The sequence below is a fragment of the Clarias gariepinus genome, chromosome 14 (genome assembly GCF_024256425.1).
Source record: "Clarias gariepinus isolate MV-2021 ecotype Netherlands chromosome 14, CGAR_prim_01v2, whole genome shotgun sequence".
Classification (NCBI taxonomy): domain Eukaryota; kingdom Metazoa; phylum Chordata; class Actinopteri; order Siluriformes; family Clariidae; genus Clarias; species Clarias gariepinus.
In genome coordinates this window covers 15,864,887-15,885,830 of record NC_071113.1, presented here as the reverse complement: position 1 = coordinate 15,885,830, position 20,944 = coordinate 15,864,887, and the positions used below count along the sequence as shown (strand labels likewise).

Here is a 20,944-nt window from a genome sequence, read left to right as displayed (position 1 = left end):
TTTAGTAAGTGAACATTTATCAACATCTGCATGTTTAAGTCACTGGACCATGATGGCTATGACAACTGAAATATCAGCCATATATACAAGAATACATCACAATGAAAGTTTAGCATTCCATCAGCTTACTGGCTGTAGCCTAGTCAATCACATGCTATTAGCACATGTAGCTTTTCAGGATATAGACAGGTGACGAACTAAAAGAAAAACTAACAAAGTCTTGACCATCATGTTATCTGGCACTGGCATTGATTCTATAAGGTCTTAGCACTGTACTCTGTACTGGAGAGATAAGTGCCGTCAGTTCAAAATCCCCCAGAACAAGTTTAAAATAGGTGTTTAATTACTACATGTCCTACATGTTTAATTCCATAAAAGGCTACTTAAGGCAGTTTGTCTTGACATTCTGAGTACTACAAAAACTACATCCTAACAGTGCATAGGACACAAATATATATATATATACAAAGTTTATCTACAAAATATTGATTATAAATTACATTCAATAGGCCAGAATAAATCTAATGTGGAGGTAAATAGGTACTGTACAAAAGGTATTTCTTTGTGGCATACAGCCACCTCTACACTACAGTTCTGGAAGGATAAGGCAGTTTTTACTGGTCTGGAAAATAAAAAAATACATTAAAAAAAAATTCATAAACATTTTAAGTGCACAGGGCATGAACGCTCAAACCAAGATAAAAACAAACAAACAAATAAGGGTGTTCACAATAAACATTAAAAAGATAATGCCTTTCATAAAAATAGAGGTTAAAAACATTCCCTCAGTTTGTCTGCTGTAAGGCATCTGATGGCTGCTGATGTACAGGAGTCTATTCAAATAGCACCTTACGTCTGCTCACACAGTGAAAGACAAATCTCTGAGGTTTTTGAGATCACAGTGATTAAATCATCTGCATATTCTGGAGTGTAATAATCACCTCTATGTCTGACTTACCAATATAATAAATTAGAAGAGTCAAATGCTACTCATAGTACACTCTGTAGTCAAGGAATTAGCAACCAGATCGCCGTCTGAATCAAGAGCTTTCTTAATACCTTGAATTCTTCTCCTCCATTCAGTTTTACTAGAAAAGATAAAAAGCAAACAATATTTTACCAACAACCTTTACAGGTAAAAACTTGTACAGTCATACCAAATATCTTATTAGCATATGTCAGGTATAGTAAAATGTTAAAAATAACATTAGTACCTACTTAATAATCAGCCTATACTGGATAAAGTGGACCTGTGGTTTCCTCAATTGGCTCTAAAAAGTAGGCATGAAGGTTTTCATTAAAGTCTTGCAATAAAAAATATGTAGATGTCAAATTCAGTAATTGTCCAGCACAACTTGGATTTCTTTAAATATTGGTGCTTGCATTCTAAATCAATTTAATCATGGATAATTAACAAAAACACAAAATCTTTTTTTGTTTCAATCTATTCAGTTCTTACCACTTAAGGTTCTTCTGGACCTGCATTGATGTACTAGCACTCCTATGAGCAAGGCTCCAAAAACAACCACAGCTGCCAGCACTGAGAAACTGGTAATGGCTGCTACTCTCCAGGAATCATGAGGCTCAACTGGTGGACCTGTTAACCAGAGAACAATATTATTGAGGAAGTTTCAGTTTTAGTGTAATATTTATATTTCTCTAATCCATCACTACCCCATCCACTCCTACACTGAAATGCCTAATAATATTTATGCATGATGAACAGTCCTGCTCAGTATTCTCTATATTTTGCAATGTTACATATTAGAGCAAAAAAAATTATTTTATGATTTTGTATATGATTACGTATATGCTAAGTATATCAGGCTTGTACCAATACATCAATGTATTTTGTTAAAATTGTTGACTGAATCCACAACTCACATGTGTTGCATGATGGGGTTTTGGGGTATCTTTTGCATGTATCACAAGGAACACAATCACCAAGATCACTGTTAAAGAATTCTGATTTTGCACAGGAGGAACCTGTATGTGGGAAAAAAAGTACAATATTAAAAACAGGTTTACATGGTTGGCTGCACTAAATATTTGCAAAGAAATTAAATATAATGACATTTAAACTATAATCAGAGATGAGTTTTGTTTCTAATTCATATGAAATGAGCTGGGAAATTCCGTTGAAGTGATGTGGTGGAGCACTTGTGGGGAAACGCTATTACTCATTCTTCAAGCGTGCAAGCAGTGATTTGTCTGCATGAACATTTGGCTAGACTATGATGAGGCTCCTGAGTGCTTACACAGAAACATTACAAGCAGTGGGAGAAGTGACTTCATGAGAATCCAAACACCATCATCACCAAAACTGAATTTGAACTCTTGCACACGCTTGTGACGCAAAACTTCAAAAAGCCTGAAGTCTGTGGTTAGCTGTGTACCACAGACTTCACCATAATCGAATGAAAGGTCTTTATCACAGGTAACAATTTTTCTAAAGAGTGTTCTATGGTACAGTTTCAGGTTGACAGGAAAAAGGAAAAAAATTATAGAATCATATAGCTTTCTGTTTATACTGCACGAACAATGCTAAAATATTAGGTTATGATCATTATAAGGTACGTGGGGCACAGGATAAGTAAAAAAAAAATTCCTGTGAACTTGACTTGACATAAATCAGCAGTTAGTCAGGTTAGTATGAAACAGGTTAGTATACTAAGACACCCACACACTTACTGAACTTTGACTAGCCTTATGACGGTGTTCATACACCTGCACAATTCCAGTGATGTAATTATGGCTGAACATTTAAGGTTCTGCTGGAACTTTTTGGTCAGCTTTCATTTGTAAAATGACTTGTACAGCATTTTAAGCAACAGCATTTCAAATGGTCTGCAGATGATGCTAGAGCAATGCGTTTATACAAAAAATGTGGGTGTATTATTATATTATATCCCAAAACTCTCCACCATCCATAGGGAAACTTAACACTTCGTAGCAAAATGTATCTTTGTTTGAAAAACATCTCCATGATTGGAATTCTTTTGATTAACACACCGAGACTCATCTCACCCACTCATGATGAGCCCACATGTGCATGTAATTGCTTAATTATTTTTATGCCAATTTCCTTTATGTATGGAGAATTCTGGGACACGCTGAGCATATGATTAAAAGTTTTTGTTTCCAATATGTAGTCCATTTATCCTGCTGTAATGTCTAAGACATAAAGAAATGTCATTCTATCATTGTGTGTATTTAAAATATGTAAACATGCTTTCATGTCATGTTTATCATAGCATAAGTTATCATTTAGACCACACAAAGTGTATTTGGAGAGTAAACACTGTCCCAGGCAGCTTATTGTTTAAAGACATTCTCGTTACATTGGTTGCTCTGCTCCACCCAAGAAACTGTTCCAAAACTCCACACCACACAGGACCACTCTAATGGCGAAGGGGCTGAGGCTGTATCCCAAAGCATTCCACTCTCTCTACACAAGTGCACTTCGCCGAAGAATAAATCCCGGCTCCTGAACAGTGCGTAGTGCGCTGAGTGCGGGATGCGGAGGCACGTTGGGATGCGGCGTGAGCGCGCAGGGACACCAGCTCATGCTGCGTGACGGAATGAAATAAGGCCATTGGAATGCGGAACCGGTGGGAACTCCAGCTGCTAAAGGAAACGAGTGCACACGAAGAGGAACTTTACGAGCCATGTTCATCCACTGTGAACGTAAACCGGGACACCGTTTCTCAGCAACCGATATCTCATCTCTGGTGTGGTCAAAAAGGACCAAACATACAGTGATAAACGTCCACCATGTTACAGAGACTAAACTAGAAGTTAAAGTGTAATAATACATTCATTAAATCAGATGATATTCTTACTTTTTTCCGCGTTCGTTCCACTTAAATGGGTTCCAACCACGAGAACCAAGCAGACGGTACGGAAAACAGTGTCGATATCCATTGAGCTGCGTTCTGTGGAGTCTCAGAATGTGTGTGAGAGAGAAAGTAGAAAGCGACCGCTAATGCGGTGTGTTCGCAGAGTGCAGCGCGCGCATGTGAATCAGTCATGGCGAGAGAGGGCCTTGTTTTAAGCGCGCCCACACCCACGCGCTGGCCACAGCTCCTATGACTCATTTCCTCTTCCCTCACTGAGATTGGCTTTGTATACAGCGAAACAGCTTTTCTTGAGAACAGCTTGCAGTTATGTTAAACACATCCCGTCTAACAGTTTAAGACTTATAGGTAACTAATACCAGTTTACCACACGTTTACGCAAGTTTAATTTACCGTTTTATGATAACTGGGAAACACACGAGTTTGGGTTTTTTTCTCTTTAAATCATGTTGTGTGAGCGCGTTTTTTCATCCTAACTGAAAAGAACTTCAAGTTTAGAGGTAAAAAAGTACACCATTGTGAGCGTCATGTAGACGTTTTAAGTGGACAGACCGAACAGACCCCAGTCCTGAGAAGCCCAGTGGGCTCGTTAAAGTCACCACACCCAGTGACGCCACGCGCTGTAGCCCGGCCAAGCGCACAGTTCTGACAAACAGCCCTGTCTCACAGCCCTGGGGTGGGATTATTACCATCACTAGGAAAAACACACATGTTACTTAGTAACACAGACGTAACAAAATGAAGAAAAGGAAAAAACGTTTCTCCTCCGAACATAAATGCCAACAACTGAATAAACTGAACTACAAATGTACAGCATCTGTCTAGTTTAATTCTCTGAACCACTGTTGGTGAAATAATAATGATCCTCTTATTAAGGCTGTCATACTTAATAATCGACCCCATGACTAAAAAATGTAATATGTAATGCTTTTTTGAGACTGTATGGCCTGATGGTATCAGCATTTAACATTCAAATTAAGGACATTTTAAGAAGACAGTATTTGCATTTAGACGAAGTAAAGGCCATCATGCATAGAGCTCATGAGCAAATTTTGAGAAACATGCTTATGTGTCGGGCTGTAAACTCAAATCAGTTAAAAGATTTTTCTTACAAGATATATTTCTGAACTATTCTAAATCTTCTCATCTCTTTGTTCGCAAACACCAGAACAATGCTCAATACCTTGTGTTGTGCCCTGTGCTTATTTTGTGGTCCAAAATATCATTTCACATTGGCGTTTTAAGGGTCTAACCGTTCAGAGATTTATGGCCAAAGTATTCAGAACAGGCCCCAAAAAAAAACATATTATACATCTGTAATAACTCTGTAAGCATAGATGTCCATAATCATATTCTAAAGGTCAGATAATAACTTCTCAGTGAGGTATTTGTGTAAGCCCCTGCATTCAAACACATCTTATTCTTTTAAGACCCAGATGGGGACAGAAGGAAACTCCACCTCAGTTGCTGGCTCCTTGGGGGCCATGATGATAAAGACACATTGGTCAAGCATGTATAATTTTAAAAAGGTGTAGCCTAAGAAGGAACCTGTATAACCATAATTTTAGCTGATGCTTATTCCCTAACTTTTTCTGATAGGACTGGTATCTTATCTACATAACTGTTTTTACAGTGATTGTGTCCACCCCCATCCCCCTTTATATTTCTAAGCTGGCAAATAAAGGGCAAATAAAAATTCTCTTTTCCCAACTAATAATTTAATTTCTCTATTAGACAGGGCTACTTGTCATCGAAAGAGACATTTCTGTTGGCCCAGACTACACTGATTTAAGATGTTTAACGCACTCAGTCAAAAACTACAGAGCAGCACACTTTACAACAAAAAACTAAATCTTGGATTTACTGTCATTTGCAATTGGTTTGGACACTTGAGTTCCAGAAGGAAAGGACAACCAAGAAGGAACTGTTTGTTACAACATCTGGAACAGTGCAAAATATCACACAATACACACCTGGTACAACAAAATTGGAATTGAGACTGTAATGATATAGATGTACTGAACAATCACAAAGCAAATGCATGTAAAAAAAAATTAACTTAGAGAACACTTAAACAACTATTAAGCACATGTAAATACCTATACTCTTAATTACGGTAGCTATAAACAAGCACTTGTTTACTTGCTGTGTCTATTTGGTCACTAGCACCGACTACTCTTAGATCTAATGAAAGTAGCATTTTGAGCAGAATATTATGCCACATTTGTATTCTTTACTCTTAAATACACTTCCATATCGCTTTACTGTTCATTGAGTTGATTATCCCATCTTGGACTTAAGTGATGTAAATGCGATGGAAGTCATTGGCTCCAAAAGCAGCATTGCACTTGGGACATTTCCTCTGCCGAGTGTCATAGCGGGTCTTCAAGCACTCGTAACAAAAAACATGGAAACACTTTGTAAGCACAGTCTCCTTATCCCGGGTATTGCAACAGGGACAACGAAGCTTAGCCTGTGAACAAACAAGGTAGAGTCAGAAACTAAAGTACAGAAAATCGAAAAATTGGTAAACACTACTGAGCATCCTAGTTGTGTAGGCTGTCTTGCTTTTACCTTGTATTGATTAATTTCTTCTTGCAGGATCTCATCTGCATCAGTATACATTTCCACCTTCTTCTGTTTCTCCAATTTTCGGCGGAGTCTAGACAGGTCCTCCTAAAAGATACACACAGTAGCAGTTGAATAAAACGGATTTTTATACATTTCAGTTTTAGTATTCATGCGTATTTCTGTACTGTACCTGTGCACGTTTGAGGTTTCCACTCTCCCTTTCACGTGCAGTGCGGTTTTCCAGCACTGAGGCCTGGATCTCCCTCAGCTTGGCCTGAGTGTGTTCCAGCTGCACCTTTAAATCCTCAGCCAGCTGAGCTGCTTCCACTGCCTAAGCACGAGTGAAAGAGTTACAACACAGGTTCCACTGTAACTTGGACATTTCTACAGCACAATCCAATAGCAATAATTTTAAGAAAGGGAGGAGAAAAAAAACTAAATCAGGGATATAATGCACAGCTGTGATGTAATACTTACTTTACGCTTATTAAGTTCTAGAGCTTGTGTACGTAGTGCTAACTCTTTCTCCAGTGTAGCGAGTGAGCTTTGTAGGATACCTTCCTTTTCCTCCAGTTTTTGCACAACCAGCAACTGAGCATCAACCTTGGAGGAAAATGGCAGAGCTTTGCTTTACTTTGTATTATTTTTAAACTGCCGACACAGAAATATGAGACTTACACATTTGTAAAAGTAATACAATGCATAGTTTTCTGCATACCTGAGTTTTAAAGGTGAGCACCTGGTCAGCCAGTTCTTCTTTCTCCTCTCTCAGCAGTTTATAGATCTGGTTGGATTTGATCCTCTCACTCATCAGTTTAAAATTGGCGTCATCTTTCTCACGCAGTTGCTGCATTAAACGACTGTTCTGTTCCTGCATATCCTCAAAGGCTTGACCCGTCACATCCATCTCACTAAGCAAGGCTTCCTCTTCCTGACCACAGCAACATATACATGATAAAAGCTTTCAACATTACTTAAAAAAAAATGTCAAACAGATAGAAAGTATAGGATAACTAAACATACCTGCTTAGTGGCAGTAAGCTTCTTTTGCAGATGTTCGATAGTCTCCTCTGCCACACGAAGCTTCCTCAGAGCATCTTCATCAGCCAGCTTCTTACTCTCTTTCCTCTCCCTTTCCTCCAACTCTCGAACTCGCTGCCTCAACTCATCCACCTGCAAGAGAAATTGAACATTACTGAATGTCTATTGTGCAAGTATGGATATTTTTATTACACAAGTGGAAAAAGGGCGATGGTGGAATTTGATGGACACACAGACCTCTGCTTTTGATTTCCGCTCAGCTGCCATGAGCTGCACTTTGTCTCTCTGCTCTTTTGGAGCAGACTTGTACATGTCTAGTAGCAGCTTCATCTCCTTCTGTGACTCCTGTGCTTTCCTGACACACAAACACACACATAATGAATTTTACACAGATACCACTGAGATTCTTAAGGGACCATGCATATTTGAGGGAGGTTAGAATGAATATTTTCTTGACAGACCAGTCATTAGGCTGTCTGTAATTTCCAGTCTGTATTTTCCAACGTTTCAGTCAACTGAGATTTTATGTAACTTAGCATATCAATAATATTCTGATTAGATAGACAGGTAAAATACTTTATTTTTCCCAAAAGAAATTATAAAAATTAATGAAAATTATTATTTTTCATGAGGCTATGCAATTACCGTCTGACGACATAAAAAAAATGCAGAATATAAGGTTTGGTAAACATAAACTAAATGTTTTAAACAACAATTTCTATAAAACATCCAGAGCCAGAGGACTGATTACTTCGTTACTACCAAAATAACTACAAAAGAATGTAGAACTATGACATGGATACTCATATGAGAAACATTTGAGATGTTTGCCCTGAATATTCATTCATGAGAAAAAGCATGGCAGCCTGCCAAAGCACTGTAAGTTTATTGTGCCAAAAATCATTCTTGACCAAAACTGAGAATAAACCAATACCAACCATGACTACATAAAACACTTAAAATGCTGACACTAAAAAGAGAGTATTATTTTTTGGAGCACTGGCACCAACATAACTTTCCAAGGAAATTGATGCAAACATGCTTTGAACATAATCCATTAAAAATGGATCAGGCCCATGTTGAAAAGTGATAACCCTAAGTCTGCCTAATTAAACATCAGTAAGTCAACAACCCATTGACGATTCAAATAAGCACAGAATAGTATTTTATAAAGTGTAAGAATTATGAACATGCCCAACGTACATACAAATTCACATAAATGTTTACACACGTATATAACTGATATAAGTGCAAGAAGATTTATCAAAGCTCGTTCTATTGTGTAAACTCTAAGGCTTACTTGAGCTCTGTTCGAAGCATCTTCAGTGTGTCTGAGTCTTTTCTCTTCAGCTCTTCACTTCGCTGTCTTTCCCGTTCTCGCTCTCTCTCTCTCTCCCTCTCTGCCTCTCTCTCACGTTCCCGGGTTCGTTGCCTCTCCAGCTCTCTCCTCCTTTCCTCCTCCTCATCTTGGTCATCCTCTTCCTCTTTTTTCACATCCAGTCCTCCGTCATTCACACTCTCTTCCAAAGTTAGCATGCTTCCATTGTCTCCACTCTGGCACTTCATCTGATTAATAAAAATTCACTAATTATGATCATACACTATACTGTATATGGGCATCCGAACATCATATGTATTCTAAAAAATCTTAATTCCAAAACCAGACACTTCTATGCACTATGGTCTCTTTTCTGCTCCTAAAACAGTCTCTACTCTTCTAAAACATGGCCATGAGGCATTGTGACCATTCAACATTCCAACTCAACACAGTTGGGTTGAGGTCACTTCAACCTTGGCCAATTCTGACTTTATGGACCTCCCTTTAAGGAAGGCCCAGTAAAAGGAAGTTCCAGTGAAAGAAAATCAGTAATACAGCATACATATTCATATTCGATATTCTAAACAAATGTGTATTCATAACTTTTTTGCAGCAGTTTGGGTAACACCATATAGTGGTATGAATCAATAATTCATATAACTTTGGTCATATAGTGTATTTTACTTGCAAGGTATACAATATTCTAACAACATATATTCTTACATTCATGAAAAAGCTTCAGTGAATTTGGAAGTCAACAACACTACCTGGACAAAAAAAGATATTAATTTCAGGGAGGGTTAAATTATTGGGGGGAAAAAACATCAACGGAGCTGAAGTTGCATGGTTAATAAAAAAAAATAAATAAATCAACAGAAAAAAACATAGCTACGTTTAATAGTGAAAGTAGAAGCACTTCTGTTAATGGTATGATAACTCACAGGATTGGGAATAAACAGCTGAGTGGCCATAAGTAAACCACATGTTTGTCAGACTAATCAGAAGAAAAAAAAAATTATGAATTTGCTAGGCAGCTTGAAGATTGGCCTTTGGAGCAATGGAAAAAGGTAATGTTTACTGATGAGTTCAGATTGACCCTATTCCAGAGTGATGTGTGCTTCAGGATAAGAAGGTAAACGCATAAAGGGATGCACCCATCATGCATAGTGCCCACTGTACAAGCCCTGTGGAAGCAGTGTTATGATCTGGAGTTGATTCAGTTCGTCAGGTCTAAGCTCAGCAACATTATGTGGCAATAAAATAAATGAATAAAATGACTTGAATGTACTGAATGAACGTGGTTCCATTTCTATAGTTTTCATTCCCTTTCCACACCTGAACGGGCTGCCAAATTGTCTACTGTAATCAAAGCTAAAGGTGACTAACTGAAATCTTAGTGTGTGAGTCCTTTTTGGCCAGGCTGTGTAGTTTTAAGTCATAAGTATATTTATAAAAATTATAAATAAATAAATTTGCAGTTGTATATGATTTTGTACAGTCACAGATGACACTCTACATTTGTAGATTATCTCTTCCAGCATCAATTATTTTTTACAGTCACATATGATTTAGTATTTTAGGATAATTTTCTATCAGTTGATGATTTGTATTTGTATTTTTTTTATATCGATTAATAACCTAATACATCAGCATTAAAATTAATATCTCATGACAAAAAACACTGAGAAGTTACAAAGGATGTATGAAGCCAACCTTGTTGATCTCAGCTTGGGTTTCACGTAACTTCCTCTTGTATCTCTGCACATCCCCCTTGAGCTGGTGGTTATGGTTCTGAAGGCTGCTGATTAAGTGTCTCATTTCTCTGTTAATTGGGCCTACGGAGCAACAGCCAGAAAAAAATTAGAGACTGATAACACGGTAGTGGTTACAGTATCTGATGCGCGAGATGTACTGAAGTTTTGGCAGCAGGCCAAAACAATGAGCTCTCAGAGAACTGATGACAGGATATAGCACCTCTCACAGATTTCCCCTCTTCCTTCATAGTTACAGTAAAATATTTTGCCTGAGAAATTCACAGTTATTGTAGGTTTAAACCAACAAAACATCTGCAAACTGTATATAATTCTTAAGTTAAAAATAATAAAAATAAAATGCAACTACCTGCTTGCTCATTGGCAGCAAGGTTCTGTTCAAACTCAATCCGTAGCATTTCATATTCCTTGCGCACTTGAGCTAATGTATCCTCCAACTGAATAACCTCAGTTCGCAACTTCTTCTGAAGAGACAACTCGTCACTCTGTAACAGCAAAAATTGTGTGTGTAATTACAAATTAAGTTTATTTCAAAAACAAATTTGATGTATGAATTAGGGACATATATATTTGGTACTGAGTACTCATATTGAGTGGATAAAGCCTTAAATCACTGCATCAGCATGCACCATATAACATATTTTACCAAACAAACATCACCTTCCTTGTTTTACCAGGGGTTCTGTTTGTGTTCTTATAGTGCACTGTATTGCACATACATTTTGAAAAGAACAATATACATGAATTTCACTCATCCACAATGCTCACCTCCATGTGCTCTATCTGGCGCAGGTGAGCATTTTTGGCAGTAAGAAGCAGAGCCCGAGCTTCATCCAGCTGCGTTTTCACTCCCAGAGACTCATTATACAACAGAGAGAACTGAGACTGGAGACACTTGTACTCTGGTGTTTCTTTCACCACCTCTTCTGGAATGTTCCGAAGGTCCATCTTACAGAAAGACGAAACACCAGTTAGACTTTAGAATACATGCTGTACTCTAAAATATGGATATACTATATATACTATTTCAATGTTACTAAAATAGCACGTCAGACTCTCTATACAAGGGTTGATTAAGGCATTTAAGTGAAAATATATGTAAATTTTCAGTAGAGAATAGGGGGTAGGGGGCTATTTAGTTTTGAATTGTGGTTCTTTGGAGCTACACTGACTCCAATAGATTTTTTACAAATAATTCTTCACATTTATAATATAAACGTATGTCGCGATCAACCAGTGACCAGAATTTACAGTTTGATCAGACAATCAGCCTCTGATATAAACAAGCAAAAGCGTAATTTTTATGGCATTACATTATCAAAAGCTGTTTGCGTTAAAAGCCTCCAATAAAAAAAATAAATAAATAAAAAAAATTCTAACTTTGAGAGACAAATAGTTTCAAATCCTACCTCATTACACACTTATACCACTCTCGAAGCACTGCGAGTGCAAATTACTCTTGAAAATCACGGGCATTACAAACCGTGCGCGCCACCATGCTTGCAGTCACTCAACACGCTGATGCTTTAGAGGATTTGAGGCAGTTAAATTTCAGTGTAATCCCACAGGTGTGGAATTTTCATTCCATGTGGCAGAAATTAATTATTTGCTAGAATTGTTTAGAAATAACAATTATAGCAGATGACATAACAGAAATGTATGCTGTTTGTCAAGTGGGAAAACTAATGCTATAAGAAAAAGGCTACATTTAATTACTCTTTCAATTCTGAAGTTGTTATATTTATGTAATATTTCTAAATTGAGATACCCCAAAAAACATGATGGGTATCGAATCGCAATTTAAATCAAATTGGCACCTAGCTATCATGAGATCAATTGTATCGAGTGGTCACTGGTGATTTCCATCCCTAATTTTCAGAATATGGCAGTTGTGGATTAGATGTACAGTATGTTAGGTGTAGGTAATAATTAGAGCTACAATTCTTAAAATACTTCATCTTAACATACCATGTATGTATTACAAATACTTGAAAGAAGATATAAAAAGATTTAATAATTCTAAAAATGCAAGATTTGTTGACATTTACAACACACTCGCCTCCAGTACCTTGAGTTTTTCACTTTCCCTTACTGCCTCCTGTAACTCCTGCTGCAGTTTCTCAAGCTCTGCCATGCGGCTATTGGCCAGTTCCTGGTTCTGCTCCAGCTCTGCATTTAGTGACTCAAACTGAAAACATAATTGTAATACTTATTAATCTAAAACATATTTGTAGCAAATATATAATCATACAGAATAAATAGGTAATGACTATACACTCACTGAACACTTTATTATTAACCCCTGTACAGCAAATCATATATGCAATTATCTACTGGCAAAAGTATGTAGTCACGGGCCAGTAGCTTCAGGTCATGTTCGCATTCGGCAATAAAATGGGGAAAATGTGATATGAGTGATTTTGACTATGGCTGGAATGTTGGTGCCAGATGGGCTGGTTTGATTATTTCTATACAGTAACTGCTTTTTTTTTTCTTTTTTTTTTGTGTGTGTGTGTGTGTTGGTAGGGGGTGGGGAGGGTTTGATGGGAGAGGCAAGTTGACAAAGGTTACAATATTACAATAACTCAGACAACCACTGTACAAATATGATGAGCAGAAAAGCCTCTCAGAATCATTCAAGTTTCACATGGAAACTTGAGGCAGATGGGCTACAACAGCAGAAGACCACGTCAGGTTCTACTTCTGTCAGTCAAGAACATAAAGCTATGATTGAACTGCTCACAGGCTCACCAAATCTAGACAGTCCAAGGTTGGAAAAATGCGGACTGGTCTAATGACTCTGTATTACTGCTGAGGCTCACAGATGTTGGGGTGAGAATTTGGCATCATGAACATGATGTTCTTTAGTGGCTTTTCCAGTCTTTAGATCTGAATCGAATAGACACACCTTTGGGATGTGATTGAAAGAGATTTGTAGCATAGAAGTGTACCTGAAAAAATCTGGAAGAACTGCATCATGCAATCATATCCACATGGACTGGAATGTCAAATAAATAATTCTAACATCTTGTGGAATCCATGCCATGAAGAATTGATGTTTTAAAAGGCTACATAAGAATAAGGTGTAGGCATTCCTAATGAAGTGTTCTTTGAGTGTATTAAAATCATTAAAGAACCCAGATGTAAATTACCTTTTGTATGTTAAGAGTAATCTGACCACCAGGTAGGCCACCGGACCTGCCAGAGGCATGGTAGCCTGAATTCAGCTGAGAAGCAAAGACAACAATAAAGAGAAAGTAAAAACAAAACCCAAAGTTAATTTCTTAAACACTTTTGTTTTTAAACACTTTTATTTGACTTCTGTATTTTTGAACTTACAATTATTAATTTTTTTAACTGACCTGCTCTAGGGCCTCTGCTAGGTGTTTATTAAGCTTCTGCTCTCTTTTGCGAAGTTTTTCTATGTCCCACTGCAGGTCCTCCACAGCTGTCTCCATCTCAGACACTTTTGTCTCAGAGCTGGTTACTTTATCAACTAGTTCATTATACTGCAAAAAAAGCACAGGAGAAAATGTTCTTGAAAAAAGTCACCGTGTGTAAGGGTGCATTCTTGGAAAGCAATGAAACATCTGTTTCCTTGTTTAAAGATAATAGACATTACATTAAATACATTTGTCTAGTACAGTTATGGAATGTAGTCTTTATTAAAAAACATTTATTAAGAAACAAGGCATCAGAGATGAATAACAATTAAACTCCTACTCTTTGCATGAACAAGAACATTAGTAATAATATTACTCATATTTTGGGCTTATCTGAGAAAAAAAAAAAAAAAAAAAAAAAAAAACAAAGACTTACTTTACATACAGTTACATCAGAAAGTGTACAAGAAAAAAAGTGCACATTAAATGAATGACAAGTAGCTCTCAGCTACACTTGCTGGATAATTGTGCTGCCAGATTAGACACATTCCTGCTAATACATATTATCTGTCTATCTTTGACCCATAACAGATTTTAAAGATCTGCGTCATACACTTCATTTATCATTTTAAAGTAAAACTAAACTATAAATCCCCTTTAAATACTTTAAATTACAAAAACACACTGGCAATAGTATTTTTATTAGAAACAAAAACAACACAGCCAATATGCAAACCACAACTGGGCTGTCTGAAGAGTACCTCCAGTGACATTTTGTGGTGTCTTCCTTGCAGTGAGAAAGCAAGATCCTGTAGTTTATTATTCTCCTCTAGTAGACTGCGATTTGTGGCAGTAAGCTCTCGTTGACTGTCATCTTCACATACTAATAAATAAATATAGATACTAATGTTAAGTATTTATTAAAGTACTGCATAAAGAGATTTCATGCCTCAAAATGATTATGGTTATGTTTTTAGTATTCAGTAAGATCACAGCATTAATGATCTTTTGCATATGAACTACAAAAAGTATGTAAACAAGTGTTGTGCATATAATTACACACAGCTCTGACCATGTGTACACAAAGCACTGCTAAATTTAAAATAGAAATGCATGTGAACTGCAGCGATTTGTTCAATCACAAGTCTGTTTCTGCTAGTGAACTGAATCACCTACAAAAACCTTTATTATGCAGTTATAAACTCCATTTTACTGTGTATACAACTTTGATAATTAAAAACATAATTTTTCACTTATTTCCAGGAAACTACAATTTATAAAAACAAATAATTTTTTGAACAAGAGCTTTAGACAGGGAGGAGGAATTCTACGTGATTTAAAACCTGTTACCTGCTGCTTGAACACGGGTACACAGATCCTCAATGCTGTTGTGCAGGCGGTCAAAGATGCAGACTATGCAGGCCACTGCACCTTTGCTGAACTGCATCCGGTCCTGTAGCTGCAGGCTAAGCTCCTCTTCGCTGCTGTTATCCAGAGTGGAGAGCAAAGCCTTCGCACTTTCGCTCAAAGGGGGAGGTGGAGGTGGGGCTACTTACAGCAAATAAATAATGCGGGATGCAATTAATGGTAAAAAGAAAAACTGTGAAAACAGCATTAAAATTAAGGAAGTAAAAAACTGTGTTTACCAGCAATTCCGTCTACTACAGGCTCTTCTTGTGGTTTCTCGGGCGCGTCCGTTTGATCCTGCTGCTGTTCCTTATCCTGGTCCTGCAGCTGTTCAGACTGCTGTTGCTGCTGCTGTTCCTCCTCATCTGCTGGAGGTGGAGGCTGAGGAAGGCCATCTTCTCCTTCTAGTGGAGTTGGTAGGGGAGCAGTAATATCAGGGGCAGGCAAAGGGGCAGCTGCAGGATCAGGGGCTGAGGCAGATGCTGGAGGACTAACCGGGGTCTGTGCAGGCACTGGAGCAGCCTTAGGGTTAACTTGCTGCAGTAACTCTTGAACATTTTCTTCCAGCTGTGTAAACAGAAGACAAATGTAAAAAAAAAATTATTGTAATTTTTTTCACTGAAATTTTCACTCAATTTTCTTGTGGCTAAATGAACAAACCCCAACAGTCATGCTCCAAAATCTAGTATAAAGCCTTCCCAGGAGAATAAGGGTTATTTTGAGAGCAAAATAGGAAATTCAACAAGCACATATACAGTAGGTGTGATTTATTTACTATGTGGGTAAGACTTGACACATGGGGAAAAAAACAACACATGGGTCAGATGCCTACAAATTTTTTTTTAACAAGATAGTGTAAAGAAACAGGCAAATGCAATTAACTTGTGGAAATTTGTATTACGGATGTCTCTTCTCAGGGTCTCTCATTTATTTACTGGCTGGTATGGAAATTAGCCAGCTGTATGCATCCTATCAGTGCAGAGTGGGTAATATCGGGAATTATGGACACAACATTTAAAACACTTTCTGAAGTCTTAAATAAAATTTTAGAGATTGTTGTTTTGGGCTTTTTTTTTTGCTGGAGTGCTAGCAACATATACAGTAAATCTAAAACAACTGAATATCGTAGAAAACTACGAGGAACACTCCAAGCCTTTTGTTGTTTAAATTTTAATGATTAAAGGTTTCAGTTCATGAAAACCCTCTTACTCACTCACTCACTTATCGTCTATACTGCTTAATCCTAGGGTCGCAGGGGTACTGGTGTCTGTCCCAGGAAACTGGGCACAAACTGCGCACAAGGCAGGATATACCCTGAGCAGGGTGCCAATCTATTGCAGGGCACACACAGTCACACACTTATTCTACACACTACGGGCAATTTGAGAATGCCAAGTCTTTGGACTGCAGAAGGAAACCGGAGTAACAAAAGAAAACCACAGGGAGAAAATGCAAACTCCTTTCACATAGAGGCAGGAATCAAACCTGGACCATGGAGGTGCAAGACACAATAAGCTTTGAAGCACTGTGTCTTCTGACACCTTTCTATCACAGACAGTATTAATTCATTTCAGCAATCCGTAGCTCTTCTGTGGGATCAGACCAGACAAGCTAGCCTTCTTAGCCATGACCATGTCACTGGTCCACCAGCTGTCCATTCTTAAACCACTTTTGATGATTACTAACCACTACATAATGGTAAACTGCACAAGACCTGCCGCTTTGGAGATGCACTGACCCTGTGGTCTAGCCATCACAGTTTGGCCCTTGTCCACACTTCCCCATTTTACCAGGACACAACAATTCAAATTCAAAAACTGAGTGTTTACTTGCTGTTCAATACAGTGCATGGTTAACAAAATCATAACAGACTATACTGCATGGTTAACAAAATCATAACAGACTATACTCTATACTGACTTGTTTTATCTGGCAGCAATATTTTTAACCTTAAATGGTTTATTGGTTAACTTCCCATTTTTAAACAAGCATGTCGGAAGACGTATCACACAGCCATAAAAAAGATGTTACTGTGCTTCAGAAGGGTTAAATTACTGACCTGCTTCAAGCAAGGAAAACAACTAAGAAGACTATAGGAAATTACTAGAACTGGGTTAAGAAATGCTTGATGCTTCATTAAAACCTAGACGGATAGTGTTGAATTGTTAACTTCAAGAAAAAATGTGGTCGGACATTTTAAATAATCATTTAAAAAACATGACTGACTGTGATCAGAGATCACTTAAACACTTGAAGTTGCATCAAAACAATTTACAGTAGAAATTACAGATATGTTTAATTAACACACAATGCAAAAAAAACTCACAGGACTGGGATTAAACAGCTGTGTAGCCATAAGAAAACATCTGTTAGTGAGCGTAAAGATTGGAGCAATGGACAAAGGTCATGTGGTCTGATGAGATCAGACCCACCCTATTCCAGAGCATCATGCATAGTGCCCATTGTACAAGCCTCTGAAGGCAGTGTTATGATGTGGGGTGCGTCAGTAGGTCAGGCCTAGGCTCAACACTATGTGGCAATAAAATAAAGTCAGCAGAAGACTTGGTCACTGGAGTTTGTTTCCCCCTGATGGAACAGATATATTCCAGGACTCAAATGGAGTAAATATGAGTTTTGAAGTATGAGGAAGCATTTTCACACATGAATAGACCTCCCTGGAGTTCTGACCAAAAATAAATGCAACTTATGCAGTTTGCACAAGTTTGTTTAAATAATGCCAAAACAAAAGCGTGCTGTAAACAAAGCTAAAGCATATCCAACATAAATAACATATATAGGATAAATATAAGAATGTGCACTTTTTCTGTTGCCCAAGCATTGTATAACCTTGATTAATTATCTTGTTATGATGGCGCAGATGAAAGAATGAAATGAGGCTATCAGTGTTGTCAATGTTAGGCCCAATGAGTGTGTATATGCTCCAAATATAAATATATAATATAATATAATATATAATATATATAATTTTTAAAAGAAGCTATAGACAAGTTTAGTGCAAGATCAAGCATGTGTCTATACATACTTAACAAAGGTACATTTGGTATAGTAGGACAGCTCGATCATGGAAAATCATAATTACAGTTTTTATCATGAATTTTTGGTCATGATAAGATAAATCGATAAGTTTTAGAAACATCATGCATTTACTCCACTTTAAATTAAACATCCTGGTGTTCTTGACATTGGAAATAAATACCAGAACCTAGGTGAGACTGAGTTTAGTGAGGGACAAAAGTGCACTTCCATAAAGTAAAATATTTCTAAAAAATAAGAACACAAAACAAGAACTTTAGGGTGAAAAACTAACACACCACAATAATCATTTAATCTCAATTATTTTGTTTTTGCAATCGTAAGAAGCCAAGTTTGTAACTGAAATCCAATTAATGTAAGAAGCAGCTCATGGATGTCACACACATCTGAACATTGTGAGAAATAAAGTGGATAATCTTAAACTCGTTTATAAGTACACAAGCCTGTTTAGTACCTGAGTCCAGTATCGGTTGACGATAAGAAGCGTGGCATCATCAGTTGCCTGTCTTTTTTCCAGCTTCTCAATTTTCTCTCTCAGCTCATCTTCGATAGCCTGCCGCTGCTCGAGGCGCTCAGAGAGCTTCTTGTTTTTGAACTGAATGACCTTCATGTCCATTTCCTCCTGCAAAACATGGCATCATTTCATTTGCATGAGCCTGATGGTTAATGTCTTACATGGACAAGAACCTTGATAATGCTGCTTACCGTAGAAGAAACACCACCAATACGAATAGGCTCCATAAGGGTGGTTGTGGTTTTCTCCTCTTTTTTCATTTTTTTTTCAGGTGGCCCGGAAGGACTGTCCCCTCCAGAGGCTCGCTTACCCCCAGTGCCAGACATCTTCCCTGATCTGAAAGAAAAAACAGAGAGAAGTTGAAAACACATCAGTCAGATCATATTAAGGATGAAGTGACCAGAAATTCACTGAGAGCAGAACACACGTCTGCTCCTTAAGCTTTGCTTAGTTTATAATGTGAAACTGGAGGAACAGCCGTATAAACATACAGTAATGTATATGCGACAAATAAAGGCAGAACTTAGCTGAATTTACAGTCAGTTATTAGCATGGTGCTTTAACGACCACATATAGTACTTATTGTCATGTAACATATTCAAACTGTTAGCAGCAGCTGATCAGCAGACGAGTGTATGTATATGAATATGTGTGTTAACTAGCGAATATGATAATAATATCGTATCTCTCTGCGAGCTGTACGAGTTAGCCAGCTAGCTAGCTAGCGAGGTAGCCCGTGTATATACATACGGGTAATTTCATACAAATAAACACCTTATCTCGTTCCGAAGCTCCTCACTTTAGCTCCGTGTTCATGGTTTTTTTTAAGCGCACACACAGTCTTTACTGTACAGTGCACCGCAAAATATATAACACAGGCGGTTATACCCGCGACAAACCTTTGCTAGGCGCAAAGACAGGAAAACCGACCGGAAGTGGAAACCTGCTGTGGCGGAAATGTCTCTGTTTGCTTCAAAATAAAAGTCATTGTCTAAGCGAAGGACACATCAGCCAGAATAAATGATAAACGCATATTAAAATAAGAAGATGCGTAATTTCTTTCGTTGCAATTATTTTTTAAATCATTTTATTGTTTAATCAATAAATTTAGGACAGGAAAAAAATCCCATGGTACACTCCCCTTCAAAAAAATAAATAAATAAACTTTCCAACAGTGACTGAAGTTACTTATACGTAGTAACCAAGTAACCCAGCATAAGGATCTATCCAATGACAGATTTTGCAAACTACTTTCGCTCCAGATAAGACAGTCTGCCAATTGCCAAAATGAAGTAATAAAATCTGTTATATTTCTATAAAACACATCGATGCTTTATTCTCATTATGCCTCAGAAAGCTCATTCATTCATTCATCTTCTATACCGCTTATCCTGTACAGGGTCGTGGGGGCCTGGAGCCTATCCCAGGAGACAAGCGCAGGGGACACCCTGAGACAGGGGGCCAATCCATGGTAGGGTGCGCGCGCGCACGCACACACACACACACACACACACACGGGGCAAATTGGGAGCACCAATTAAACTAATCCAAACTTCATGTGCACAGGCATGAGGCTGAAATTGAACCCTTAACCCTGGTAGTGCAAGGTCACTAATGCTAACCACTAAAAAGTCTGCCTACTTCCTAACTAATCTACTGTATATATAAGATCAGGACTGTACTCTCTGGACTGTACCAGAGAGCCACATTCACCACTATGAAATATAGCATCCTGTATTTTAAAATAAATATAAGAAAGCGCCATGATTTCCTTTTTAAACCAGAACCAATTATTTCAGTACTGACTCACAGATTGTTAACTAAGTGACATTTGGCTTCGTGTAAAGTTTAGTAAATGTGCTCCTCTTCTCTTTTTTCTCCTCCTTCGTCTTCTTCTTCTTCAAACAAATAAATAAATGACAATAATATTAAATATATTATATAAATATTAATATTCTTTATGTTCCACATTTCTTTTTACCGGCGTTTGGATTCCATTATGTTGCATTACCGCCACCTTCTGGTCA

At 37.6% G+C, this 20,944-nt stretch overlaps 1 protein-coding gene across 3 annotated transcripts; it reads right to left on the bottom strand.

Moving 5' to 3' along the window:
• Positions 1–5,697: 5,697 nt before the first annotated feature.
• rnf40 (ring finger protein 40) lies at positions 5,698–19,866 on the bottom strand. Of its 3 annotated transcripts, none has more exons than XM_053511384.1 (20): positions 19,817–19,866; positions 19,109–19,253; positions 18,858–19,025; positions 15,589–15,916; positions 15,293–15,493; positions 14,704–14,825; positions 13,922–14,068; positions 13,712–13,786; positions 12,628–12,747; positions 11,328–11,507; positions 10,909–11,044; positions 10,501–10,622; positions 8,770–9,035; positions 7,707–7,824; positions 7,452–7,601; positions 7,147–7,359; positions 6,906–7,031; positions 6,619–6,759; positions 6,432–6,533; positions 5,698–6,330 (listed from the first exon to the last, which is right to left on the bottom strand). In XM_053511384.1, exons 2-20 carry the CDS (start codon positions 19,241–19,243, stop codon positions 6,154–6,156), a joined length of 3,027 nt encoding a protein of 1,008 aa, XP_053367359.1. In that variant the 5' UTR covers positions 19,244–19,253; positions 19,817–19,866; the 3' UTR covers positions 5,698–6,153. The 3 variants fall into 3 exon arrangements, with proteins under 3 accessions (XP_053367359.1, XP_053367358.1, XP_053367360.1); XM_053511383.1 differs by having other exon boundaries at positions 19,692–19,857; XM_053511385.1 differs by having other exon boundaries at positions 15,293–15,490; positions 19,692–19,857.
• Between the last annotated feature and the right edge of the window lie 1,078 nt (positions 19,867–20,944).

Excerpts from the sequence above, each read along its gene's own strand:
- rnf40 (XM_053511384.1), bottom strand. The coding sequence starts at position 19,243 with ATGTCTGGCACTGGGGGTAAGCGAGCCTCTGGAGGGGACAGTCCTTCC. Across the intron at positions 7,602-7,706 it reads AGCGGAAATCAAAAGCAGAG|GTGGATGAGTTGAGGCAGCG; the intron begins GTCTGTGTGTCC and ends TTTCTCTTGCAG. Across the intron at positions 6,760-6,905 it reads TAGAACTTAATAAGCGTAAA|GCAGTGGAAGCAGCTCAGCT; the intron begins GTAAGTATTACA and ends ACTCGTGCTTAG.